Raw genomic sequence first — 13710 nt, forward strand, 5'->3', positions numbered from 1 at the left:
TTTACTTTTGCCCAGCAGCATTAAATGTTTGGAAAATATCAGCCGAACATTAGCGTTAATGTTCGCTGATCGTCGTCCTCTACGCTCTTTCATTTCAGTCTAGAAAGTGTTTTTGCTTTCATTTCTTTGAGTTGCAGTAAAAAAAAATTAAGATATTTTTGAGCAAGAAAGAGCAAGACAGTTTCTAAACTGTTTAGCCACAGTTCAGCACGAAAATATTTTAGTGGAGTAATAAAGATCAGAGCTTGCTCTCTTTTTAAGCCCCAAAATATATTTATAAAGATTTTAGCAGTTTAAACAAACACCTTGAACAATATACAAAATATGATGACAGCAAAAGTAGGGTTACTGTTCAAGTCAAGATAAAATACAGACACAATATTGGTTCCGATGCGACTGACCACATTTCGTGCTTAAACTCTTATACTGAGAATTAAATTTGACAGTATATGTCCTGAGCTTGCTCTCTTTTAATTGTAAATTTAAAAAAAAAAATCCATCCTCCTGGCTTCTTAAAGCCTGTGGAGTTTAATCCCTTTATATTTATTCATTTTTTCATATGTTGATAGCTCTGAAGGAGTTAAGATCACGGCTTGCACTATCCGCATAGCTGTGTTAGTAAAAGTCAGGCTATAACAACAAAAAGATGATTGTTTTGAAACCATCAGTAAATAATAAAATAAAAATAGTTTATTTGCTTACATCAACGTCTTCTTCCCTGGCAGTCTCCACAGCAATGTTTTGTGTACCCTGGATTTTTTCCTGAAACCCTGAAAAACAAAATACATGCATTCTAGTTTTACTGACTGTATATTTCTATACCAACTCCTTTGAAGGTGAAACAGAGGAGTTAAGCATAAACATTCAAAGCACCAAACCTTTGACAGTGTTACAGTGAGCATAGTATTTTAGTCTTGCTTAATCTAATGCAGAGCAGCGCTGTGGCCTCGTCGGATTCGAAGACTCCTTCCTAGCTTTGGGTATCCTGTGATTTATTAGGAAAACAGGCGAGTCAGGTGCTTCATGCTCAGAGGAAAAACGGACGGACAGTGGTGGATGTTGTAAGTGTGGTTTAATATATAACAATTATGTGAATAGGCTCGTCCTAAACTAATGAAAAGGGTTAATTTAAATCCTTAGTGAGTCAGATATGTCAGGGGTATATTTAGTTAGCAAATGGGTTTGACTGACATTTAAGCACAGATTAAAATCTCTCAGAGATTACTGTACTGCTGCTGAAGGTCAGCATCTATTCTTTGCTAGCTGAGAGGACTAGACCTGGTCTAATCTATGAGCGAACCTGAACACAGCCTCAAGCAACCTGACAGTTGACTCACAAACTAGCAAAAGAATGGGTACCGAACTTCTCACTACTGTTCTGTGTGCCAATTTCATTTTTGTAATTTTGTCATGTGATTCTTAAAGCATGACAAAGCCTGCATGCTGAAACACAGGACCATCTTCAGGAACTTGATCATCGAAAAAAATCAAATTTCCTTTTTACAGTAAGAAGTTAATGCCGCCAAAGAGTGGGTCTGGAAAACTGCATCAAAATTTTCAGCCATTGTCAATGAGAGCTCAGGCTAAGTGATACTAACTTTTCCACATATTAGAACAGAAATAAGTTTGCTGCACAAAACTTGCAACAGAAACCGAGAAGTCTTTGACCTAAACGAGCAGCACAGCCGCCACAATCTTGTCTCACCGAAGAACAGTAGGCAGCAAAACTTTCCAGCCCTAAAGCCACTAAGCATATGGTTGGTAAAAATGGAACAAAAACATAAATTACTCACAGAACAAATTTGATCCAAAGATTTCAACAATGGTGAGTGTCTAGACTATCAAAGAGGAGGATCTTTATAAATCTCTTTGCATTGCTGCACACACACCAGAAATGGGGAGATTTAGCAGGAGGTAATACCAAAAATAAAATTAAATATATGCTTTTGTTGTTTAAGTGTAACTTGAATTGCTTTGTGCAACTTTTAATTTAGTAATGTACGATAATACTTTTATAAAAATGTACCCAATGCTGGAATAGATGCAGGAACAGGAATGAAAAAAAAATATTTGTGGTTTGTTTCTAAGTTAAGTAAAGAGTACAATTTCCTGAATTGGTTAAAATGTAAAAAGCAGTTTTATATTTTGTTTTGGATGAGGGCAGACAAAGAAAAAACGAAACATGATGCATGAAGCTTTTAAAGATGACAACCCTGTCCTCCTGATTTTTTTTTTTTTTTTTTTTTTTTATGGAAATTGCTCCACTGAAACTTTTTGTAATAACAGGACTAGATTATATATATCGGGGCCTGAACCCATTAACGCACATTTTTATTAAGAATGCTCCATCAAAACTTGCCGGCCCTGCAATGAGCTTTGTATGGCGAGGCTTTTGTGGGACACTGAAATGAATATGCAACCATGACCCTTCATGCAACCACATTAATTCTATGGGATTATTCAGGAATTTGGTTGAGTATGTTCACAGGATGCTGAAAATCACATAACTTTCTTTTTTTCCCCATCAACATTAATTCAATTCAGTTTATTTCCAATTCACAACACATGTCCCCTCAATGCAATCCCTCACACTAAGCATGCTTGCAGCGACAGTGGAGAGGAAAATCTCCCTTTTAACAGGAAGAAACTTCCAGCAGAACCAGGCTCAGTGTGAGCGGCCATCTGCCGAGGCCGACTGGGGTTCAAGGAGACAGATCACAATGATCAGCCCAATCCGAATCAAAAAACCGAACACTCAACACAGTTTGTTATCACAGCTGCGACCAGCTGTGATAACAAACCTTCACTTCTTCCTCGTCTGTTTTAAAAGTGGTGAACTCTGCTCCTTATCAATGCGTTAACAGCTGCCAACCAGTTAGCTAACAGCTGTCTGCGCGCAGCATGTTCATTCGCTCTTTCTACCATAATAACAGTCTGCACATAGCCTTTCCCTCCTCATTCTTAAAACCCTCTAATCTGGGACATTTCCAGGGACAGTTGGTCCAATTATTCTGGTTTTTATATCCAATTGCCATCTCCGTGATTAAGTGAATATCTATAAACATAGTGCTGGACATTAAAAACATGCAGAATGAAATTGAAATGTCAATCTTTGTTCAGCTACAAACTAGAGTTCATTTATATACAGTGAAGCCAAAGTTAGCTTAGCTCAAGTGAAGTTTTAAATTTAACAACCATTTTAAAACAAATAGCTACTGCTACCAGAACACATTCAAGATAATTAATGATGGCTTTATTAACATTACAAGCAACAATATGCATTTTTGAATGAAGTTGCCCACAGTGGATCAAACATTTTACTCAAGTAAAAGTAGTAATACATCTATGACAATACAGTTGTTTAGGGACTGGTAGGTTCAAGATGATCAATGTTTATGCTTCTTTAAATATTGCAAATATTTCCATTCAGCCTTTTTTAATCAGATTCTGTTTGTTTAAAATCAGGGAAACCAATATGTTTCAGATTACAGCTAGGTTTATCTTCCAGCTGAACACCTGTCCTACCCATTTAGCTCTAATAAAACACAATAAGATTTGTGTTTGCAATGTGATAAAGTGAAGAAAAGTGCACGAGGTGTGCATGAACTGCAAGGCATCTTGGGTGTTTGGTTGGGGAAGAGGTTCTTGCAAAATGAAAAAGTAAAGTCCAAGTGAGGTAACAAGAAACAGAGAGGAGGAAGGAGAGTGAGAAGAGGAAGTGGATATTAATCTGTTCTCATGAGGCCGTTTCATCCTCCTCTCTGCTGCTCTAGCTCTGATTTGTGAGGCGCTGCCTTGGTCCGAGGGGGATAAGAGCGAGATAAACAGCATTTGCAAACAGAGAGTGGTGGGATTGGATACGGAGCAGGCCCCACTGTTCCTACTGATATTCTGTTTCTTCAGACTACAGCGCTCTCATCACAATGACAGGATAAGCCTGCACAGCTGCTGATTTTATAGTCAGTAATGAAATGGGGAAGGAAAAAATGTGGCTATAAAAGCCTCCTCTGGAATACGACATCTCGTCTGTTCCACCAGTTAACGCGCTGCTCTGACTGCTGTTTTATTACTTGGGTTTATATTTTTCTTTCACTTTTTGTTTTTCCAGATTCAACAACAGAGATCTGGGGACCTTTCTTGGAGCTGCGATGGGACTCCATAAAGCCACAGACATAAGAAGTCTCCTCTGCAGAGCTTCTCAATCACCACAGTAGAAGACAGCGGACAAGACCCGTTATCTGAAATTGATGCCAGCGGTGTTGCGGAGGCAGCCATTAGCTGCACCGCCAGATCTAAAGCTGCCCATGGAGGTGTGGCCCCGACGTTTCCAACACTGCTGCCGCTGGTAATGCCGGCCCGGTGAACAGCAATGCCTTCTAAGGTCTCCTGCTTGTACTTGCTGACAGTCGTATGCTGGGCCAGCGCTCTGTGGTACCTGAGTGTGTCCCGCCCTTCTTCTTCCTACGTGGGCCAAGTGTCGATACCGATGCGCAAGGCACCCAAAGTGAACAAGAACTCCACCTTCAGCAACATCCGCACGCGCACACTTAACCCGCACGACTTTGGCTACCTCATCAACGAGGCCAAGAAATGCGAGGCCGAGCCGCCTTTCCTTGTCATTCTGATCAGCACCACGCACAAGGAGTTCAACGCCCGTCAGGCCATCAGGGAGACGTGGGGCGACGAGTCCACGTTTCCTGAGGTGCGCGTGGTCACGCTTTTCCTGCTGGGCCAAAGCACAGATGCCGTACTCAACCAGATGGTGGAGCAGGAGAGTCAGATATTTCACGATGTCGTGGTGGAGGACTTTATTGACTCGTACCACAACCTGACACTCAAAACGCTGATGGGAATGCGATGGGTCGCCACTTTCTGCCCCAAGGCTCAATATGTTCTAAAGACGGACAGCGATATCTTTGTCAACATGGAGAACCTCATCTACAACCTCCTGAAGCCCACCACCAAGCCCAGGCGGAGGTATTTCACAGGCTACGTCATCAACGGTGGGCCAATCAGAGACATGCGTAGCAAGTGGTATATGCCCAGAGATCTCTACCCCGAGAGCAAATACCCACCATTCTGCTCTGGCACTGGCTACGTCTTCTCAGCAGACGTGGCTGAGCTCATATACAAGACCTCCTTGCACACCAGGCTGCTGCACCTGGAGGACGTGTACGTGGGAGTGTGCCTACGCAAGCTAGGTATCCACCCATTCCAGAACAGTGGCTTCAACCACTGGAAGATGGCCTACAGCCTCTGCCGCTACCGCCGGGTGGTCACCGTCCACCAGATCTCCCCTGAAGAGATGCACCGCATCTGGAACGACATGACCAGCAAGAAACACCTCAAGTGTTAGCAGATCGACTGGGCCAGCTCTCTGGATGCCTTCAGGGCTTTTGCTCTGCTGTGGAGGCACGACCAAAGCAAACTCCTATGGATTACTCTATTTGCCAAAACGTCAAGGTGTTTCAGAGCCAAGCAGAACCCTCTGGCGGTTATGTGTCCGCGCCAGCAGTGCACGGATTTTTCCATGACAGGAAGCATAAACATGTGTTTAGCTCCTCATTTATACAAAGCACAGTCTGTCCCCAATTAGCAGGAGTGCAGATGAGCTAAACGCCAACAGACGCTCTGCTAGGCTCCGCCACTGGCTCTGATTCTGAATGTTCTTCATGCATTTGATGTATTTTCTGATCCAGCTGTAGTCATTGTGAGGACTATTGTGGATCTAAGACGCGATGACTTAATGTTTAAAGTATTAATGTGAGAGCATCACTGTTCAGCACAGATAGAGGTTTCATTTCCTGAAAGGTTAAAAGGAACATATCAGAGGGAAAAATGGCTGCTAGCATTCCCAGGTGAATGTTGATGTCTGATGTGTGAAGTGCAGTGGTTTCTTTCTGGCGGTGCTGAGAGACGTCTGCAAACTACTGTGTTTTTTATTACTTGAACATAGAGAGCAGGAGAACTATATACTGAGAACAAATCTTACTGTTTCTGAGTGATTTTCTTTTTTCCATTACTTGAAATTAAATAAATCTGTTTCATAAGATATTACGTCTTATTGGTTCTGCACACTTTAATGCACATAACCTGGCAGTTAATATACGTTTGGTTTCCCTGTAGGAGTGAAAGCATCTAATTATGGCTGCTGCTCACTGCAGCTGCTGCTGAACCTTCCTCGTGCCTCTGGAAGCATTCCCGCTGTCTGTGCAGGTGGTGGACAAGTCAGGCAGACTCCACTGTGTGATTAAATCAAATCTGCAATGCATCGAAGAGGAATTACAGTACCTGTGCATAAGTATTTAAACGACAGTTTAAAACTAGAAATCTTGTGGGTTACTGGGATTTTATATTAAGATTTACACATAGAAAAGGATAGTTGGAAAAGTGAAAGTTGAGTTTGACAGATTCGGGTTTTTCAAACCGTTGGCAATTCTTGTTTTAGAAAATGAAGGAAGCTGCGATGCATGTCTGCTGAAACCTCCAACTCTGATTTAAACATTAAATATGTTTCCCACCGGTCCTTAAAATCTTTTTTTGACAAAATAAAATGAAAGGTTAGAAATTTCACATATATGGCGACAACTGATACTTTTTTTTAAGTTGTTGTTGCACGCCATCTTGGTTATGAATTGGTGAATGATGTGTTTAATTTGTTATCCAGTTGGCATGGGATACCATGCCTGGAAAATGTTTTTTTTTTTTTTTTGGAAAGCTCAGCTTTCCAATTGTAGCTGTCAAAGGACCCAAAAAGTTTACTTTCTGGGTTATTTTGTTTTTTTTTTATCATTACTAGCTTGAGGCAGTTGCTAGAGAACTTAAAGCTGCAGTCTGTAACATTGAGGAGAGAGCAGACTTCGACTGAAAATTTGAAGAAAAACAGGTTTCACGCCACTCCCCCACCCTCTCTGCTTCACTCATGCCCTAACTCCAAGCTCCACCCCTCTCACAGCATCTGCGCGGCTACCGCATGCGACCACAAGGGGGGGGGGGGGGGTGGGGTGATTCAGCGTGTGTGAGCTGTGATTGACACTCCATCAGATGCTCCTCTGGCTGTGATTGGTTGTTTTGACTCGTCCCGAATTATTCTGCAACACAGGCAGTAGGCGGTACCAATTGAAGCAGTTTTTTTCACAGGTTACATATCACATGTACTGCTGTCTGAGCATAGGGACAGTTATAGCCAATATGACAAAAAAGTGATTTTTAAAAACTTACAGACTTCAGCTTTAAAGGCCCCAGTAAACCCTAACTTTGCTATCATTAATTGTATCCATGTATCCATATATCATGAATTTCTTTTTTTAAATCAGCTGATTCAACAACTAATATTCCATTCAGTTTTGTATTGAATCACTCTAAATGCAAAGCGCTCCCATACAGCAGACCTATAAAGCGCTGCTGGCGCGTCTTCCAACTCCTGTTCTTTCCCACTCGCCATTCCGACACAATTCTCAACAACTGATTTTTTTTTCTGCTACACCCGGCTAAGCTGCTTCGCTTCTTCTTCTTGTTTACTACTGGTGGTTGGCTTTGGTCGCAGTACCGCCACCTTCTGCTCTGGAGTGTAATCACTTCGTCTATGAGAAAAAGGAGCAGCGCATGAACCGAACGCAACACACGTGAACCGAGACAGTTGAACTGAACGGTTCGGACGGTTTTCATAAACCGTTCCATCCCTATTTTATATTGATAAAACCAATTTCAATAGACTAAAAACGTATCCCCTAAACATGCCGGTTGGGATATTCTGATCATGGGTTCAAGTTTTCCATCAATGTGGAAAATTAGAGGAAAAATAATAGATCCACTTACTTTAGTTTAATTTCTATTAAAGCTACAGTGTGTAATAATTACAGGGATATACAGTAAGAAATGTAATATACATAACTATGTTATTTATCATCATCTACGAGTTCAGCCTCTTAACCTTAATATTTGCGTTGCCTTAGAATTCGTTATTTATAATTACATAGGAGCGGGTCTCGCAGCCATGGAGGCAGACATCTTTGCGCTACAGCAGCGCAGAACCAACAAACTAGTGATTGCGTGATCGCCCATTACGCTCGAAAGTAACTACGGCAAGTTGAGAGAGATGAACTGAGACGGTACTGAAATCTATACCATACACAGACTAATGAAATACTATCTGTAAAATTATCTATGTAAACAAACCTCATCACTTGAGAAGGTAGGTGATGCGGACGTCTTGGAAGACATTTTGTCCCGTAACGCTCGCCGTACTGTTGGGGGGGGAGAAGCGGTGGGGGGGAGATGTTCATGTTGCTGCAGTCTGGACGTTAGATGTCACTGAAAATTACACACTGTAGCTTTAAGACTTTATGGCAGGTATTAAACTGAAGCAGCTCTTATCCAATAAACCCTGGCAGAGCCGTTGCATTAGTCTATCAGAAAGAGAGTACCAGTTTACCAGTGTTAACTTTAGGGAAAAGTTTTCTTTGGAGAAATGCAAGTCAGAATGTTCAGCGGACTGAAAACATGAAACTGTGCAACCAACCAGGAAACTCTATGATTGGTCATCAAGTTCTTATTTATAATAAAGTAAGGCGCTACTTTTAGCGCTGAGGCAGTTATGGTGGAGAGTAACGGACGAGAATGGAATGATGGTCAGGTTGTGGTGTAAAAAGCTTCATTTTATCTGAACGTCGCCTCACAATAAGCAGTTAAATAGTGTTTTAATTTGCAGAGGCAGAGAAAACAAAATGGATTGAACCTCCTACATAAAACATCCTTGTGAAAACCCTGAATATTTGTAAGCGAATAGATAGAGAATAAGTTATATTTGTTTTAAATCAGTTCTTTGTCTTTCACTAATGTGTTTGTTAAGTCAATCTTTTAATGCAATATATTTGAACCAAAAGCACCTTTCAGAATCACAATAAGGATAAACCTGTTACTGAATGAAACAAAAGGGTAAACAACATGACAAACGGAATAAATATAAAACGAAATTAAGGGCTGCTAATGCTTGATCCTGAAGTGTTTTCTTGTGTTTTCTCAATTCCTACAGAAAATGTAATCCTGTTCATAATATTCTGACTGGCATTTTTTACTCCCATATACCATTTATTTCAATCACTTTTGCCAACCCATCAACAAATGATACTAAAATTGTTAGCAAAAGGTAAATGTTACCTGAGGTGTGGGAACCCTGAAATAAGCATGGTGGTGGCAACATCATGCTGCGGGTCGGCTAGAAAACCAACTGATCAGCTTCTCAGTCCCTGCAGAACAGAAGCGACTCCACAGCATGATGTTGCCACCACCATGTATTAATGGCTCTGTGGGGCTGAATGTAAATGCAGACCATGGTTAAGTTTTGGTTTCCTTTGTGCTGAACTGCTCTCTTAACACTATATTAAGTGCAATTCAGTATTTGGGTAAATCATATTGTTTCAAAACCCAGTTAAACAGAACTAAATTAAATGAATCTGTCGCAAGATTTAAAAAGATTAAAAGTATTAATCCAATATGAGCTAGAGCTGTTCAATTAGAACACCACATTGAAAAGATTCAACCCTAGATTTCAATACTTTATGTTGTAGAGATTTATTAAAACAGTTGCTTCTACTTCCTTTGTTCTTCTGTAGTGTAAAAATCCCAATAAAAACATTAACATATCCAGTTATAATTCAACCCTTACTATTTATACATAAAAACATTACAACTAAAGCAAGGAATTATTTGTTTCATAGAAGAAAACAAAAATGATATATTTTCTTCAAAGTATGTGAATAAAGCACTTTTTTAGCCTGTTTTATGCCATTATATTGCCGTAGTGATTTGAATCTTTTGATCAGATGTGATATGGCTCACAGGTAAAATCTATCAGCTAGTTTCTCACAGTCAGACTGACATCACACAAAATGTTAGATTAAAGCTAAGAACAGATTTTAAATGTACTGTATATGCTAATCCCAGGTTGGGTATGGCTTTTACAACAATAGTCTTGAGTTTTGGATTTTTAATGAACTGCTGGTGTTATTCATTTTTATATTTTATGGCAATCTTATGTAGGGATATTTTCTTTTTTTAATAACACATTTGACCAAGTTTCATCAGGTAAATGGGCTTATATATAAAACTCTAGAGGATAAATGAGATCGGAATATGATCAGAAGCGGTGTCCCCCAAGGCTCCTGTCTCAGCCCACTCTCATAAAACACATTTTTAGATCCAAGTTCACCATCAGTCTCCACCAAAGGGGTTGAAAATTGTTTCGAAGCATTATGTTCTGTTTTTTACAATATATATTTCTCTATCGGTAAATGTATACAAATTAGTAATGGGGCAAAAAAATTATTTTTAATGCATCACAAGGTGGGGAAATAGATATTCCTTTTACAAACTAAACAAAATTATTCATTTACTGATTTGATTTTGAAAGAAAGCAAAAGCAGAATTTAAGAGTACAGCAATCCAACAATTTATAGTGATCGAAACGATTCATGGTGGTCAAAAGTATCACAACTGACCGTCTACACAAAAAATTTTAATTGTAGGAACAAGTAACAAGATCTGCTGAAAATCGAAGCACTATGGAGCGCTCTTATGTTTTTTTACACTGGAAGTAAAAATAAGTAAAAAGTTCTTAAATTAAATGTATTTACCCTTAATTTGAGTAGGTAAACGAGATAGTTTGCCAATGGAATGAGTAATTAAATAACATAATTAGATAATATGCAGTTGAAATAAGACAATGCAATTGTGTTTTCTTATTTTAAATGTAAATGGACGTGTTCCATTGACAGAATGTTGGACAGATATTATATTCATAATTGAATATCACCTGAAGTGTGATGTAGCCTGTTTGCTCCAGACCAGAGCAGGTAACCAGACCAACACGGGTGCATATATGAATAAGATGTGAGCTCATTTAGCAGAAGAATGCTCATTAGCTGAAGGGGATTTTACATTAAGAGACTTTCAATTATCTACAAATATTGCAGTCAGTTCATTCGACATACTCTCTCTTTTTTCCTCGGGGTATTGCTGTCCTTTTTTCATTTAATTACAATCTTGGACTCTTTAGTTTTTGTTTGCTGCATTGTCGCATCCTAAACGCTAGTATTCAAGCTAAACCCATACGTCCCAATTAGAGCTGGGCAACATGAGCTAAAAATTATTCCTTCATATAGTTGGGTAACATTTTTGGACTGAAAATGTTTTTCCTGATCCCTGTTTGTTCATTCAGTGTAATAATGCTGTAGGGAACCATGACTCAGACTCTGGCCCCTCTTCAAAACAAACATTACAGATGACTTCCTACTTAACGCTGCAGGAAAAAAATTACTTTTAACCAATCTAAGCTTAAAACAAAGCTCATTCTGCAAAATTAGCTCCAGTAAAACTCTTGATAAACACTGAAAAAAATGTAAATCTAGATAAGATATTTTTTTCATAAAATAAGCTAATTTGTTCTTGGATTGAGGAGGCAAAACAGACATCTTTCCAATGGAACAAGACAATTTACATTTATAAGACGATTGGTTTGTCTTATTTCAAGTGCATATGACCTAATTATCTTATTTTAAGAATAAAAATACTCACTCCAATGGCAAACTATCTAATTTCCCTATTCAAATTATGGGTACATTTCTAGATCATTTTTCCAGTGTAGCCTTGGTGGAAGCAGATTCTATGGAAACTCGATGTTAGCATTACACATGAAAAAATTGAAATCTGAAAAATTTCATTTTTTTCTTAAAATAAATGCATTTGTTCTTGAATTGAGGAGGTAAATAGACTTAATTTAAGAAAGGTTGGCTTATTTTTAGATATTTTTTGCTGTGTATTCTTTCCGGTCTTATCTAGCATTAATGTCCAGCTTATTTTCTAAATCTGGACACAGAGTCCAGCCCTACTTTCTGTGGTAAATAAACACTCTGAAGTGTTTAAAATTCCTCTCAGGATTAGAACCAGTTTTCTTTACTCCCAAAGTTTGGGTTGGCTAGCTAAAACTTTACACTGCAAAAATGATCTTTCTCAAAACGAGCATATTTACCCTTTCTTTAAGTAGCTAAATAAGATGACGTGCCAATAGAGTATTTTTCCCATATATATGTAGTTGCATGTTCTTTTTTAAAATGTAAATTGTCTTATTCCATTTAAAACTTGTCTAACTCAATTCAAGAAAAAGTATTTTTATTTATTATTTTTAGAAAAATAGAACCCAGCACTACACCAGAACCTTCACCATTTAAAGGAATAGTACACCCAAAACATGATTAGCCTTCATTTTCTACTCACCCCCATGCTGAACAACACTCTGGAGTACTTTTTTGATATCTCAAATGCATTTGGAGATCTGGGAGGCTTCTTGCTGTCTGCTGGCATTCAAATAATGGAGGTCTATGGCGCCCGAGACAGAAAGGTCCATAAAAGTCCACAAAAACGTGTCAATATTCCTCCATACTGCTCGTCCAATGTAATCCAAGTGTCCTGAGTGGGTAGCATCCAGAATTTACTCGAAACGAAGTCATTTAGAACGTTTTAGAGCCTAAACAGTACTGTATAGGATTTCCTAATAGCGCCCCCATGCGCGCTCACGATTCTACGGAAGCCGGCAGACCAAACCAGCGCATTCAGCTCGGCAAAGAACTCGTGCTCTTCCTCAACACTGAAGTCCTCAGACATTTTTCTTTCGTTGTTTCTTTCTTTGCACAGGTAAACAGCACATTTCTTCTTCTACGCTTGCATTATCGGCAGAGCAGACGCTGAATGCGCACTTTCATCTGGTTTGGTCTGCCGGCTTCCGTAGAATCGTGAGCGCGCATGGGGGCGCTATTAGGAAATCCTATACACTACTGTTTATGCTCTAAAAACATTCTAAATGACTTCGTTTCGAGTAAATTCTGGATGCTACCCACTCAGGACACTTGGAATACATTGGACGAGCAGTATGGAGGAATATTGACACGTTTTTTGTGGACTTTTATGGACCTTTCTGTCTCGGTCACCATAGACCTCCATTATTTGAATGCCAGCAGACAGCAAGAAGCCTCCCAGATCTCCAGATGCATTTGAGATATCAAAAAAGTACTCCAGAGTTTTGTTCAGCATGGGGGTGAGTAGAAAATGAAGGCTAATCATGTTTTGGGTGTACTATTCCTTTAATTTCTCTTTAAGCTTAATAAAGCCTGACTAAACTGAAACTGGTTTAGATAAATGTCAACAGTGTTTCGATCCAGATCTACAAAGTGTGGCTAAAAATCCAGGTCCTTCCCAGTAAACCAACCAGAACTAAAACAGAACCTTTCTGATGCTCCAGAAGTAACCAAACAATTAAAGGTGTGAATATTTTATGTAGAACTTTAACCATTTGAGGATTAAAGACAGTATATTCCATCCTTTGTAGATCTTTGTTGTTTAGGTTTACTGAGGCTGGGATGCTTTATATTTCCACTCAGATGTGACCTTAAAGGCCTGAAATTAGGATTTATTTTTATCTAGAAATGTTAATGAGCAGCAGTGTCCATCTGAGGAATTAACTGGATATTATTGGCCAGCAGAGACCTATCTGGTGTCAGTGGGGGTCCCTGTGTGTCACCACTCATGTTGGATGGCCAAGTTAATTATCTGAAATCATTAGTGTCTGGCAGCCCGTTTGCTCTGAAGTCCATGAAGAGAAAAACAAGAGCTGGATAATCTTAAGTGTCTAAAAACTTTTTTTTTTTCCTTGAAGGT

General features: G+C 39.3%; 1 protein-coding gene across 3 annotated transcripts in view; it reads left to right on the plus strand.

The window, feature by feature from the left end:
- LOC119790380 (beta-1,3-galactosyltransferase 1-like) overlaps positions 1-6057 on the plus strand; it is a 232731-nt gene extending 226674 nt beyond the window's left edge. For all 3 annotated transcript variants that reach the window (XM_038295919.1, XM_038295918.1, XM_038295920.1), the window contains one exon: positions 4109-6057. In XM_038295919.1, coding sequence (XP_038151847.1) covers positions 4370-5356 — 987 coding nt within the window. In that variant the 5' untranslated portion in view covers positions 4109-4369 and the 3' untranslated portion in view covers positions 5357-6057. The remainder of the gene's footprint in view (positions 1-4108) is intronic.
- Positions 6058-13710: the final 7653 nt, after the last annotated feature.

This window comes from Cyprinodon tularosa, unplaced genomic scaffold (genome assembly GCF_016077235.1).
Source record: "Cyprinodon tularosa strain WSP-4 unplaced genomic scaffold, ASM1607723v1 ctg362, whole genome shotgun sequence".
In the NCBI taxonomy this organism is placed as follows: Eukaryota; Metazoa; Chordata; class Actinopteri; order Cyprinodontiformes; family Cyprinodontidae; genus Cyprinodon; species Cyprinodon tularosa.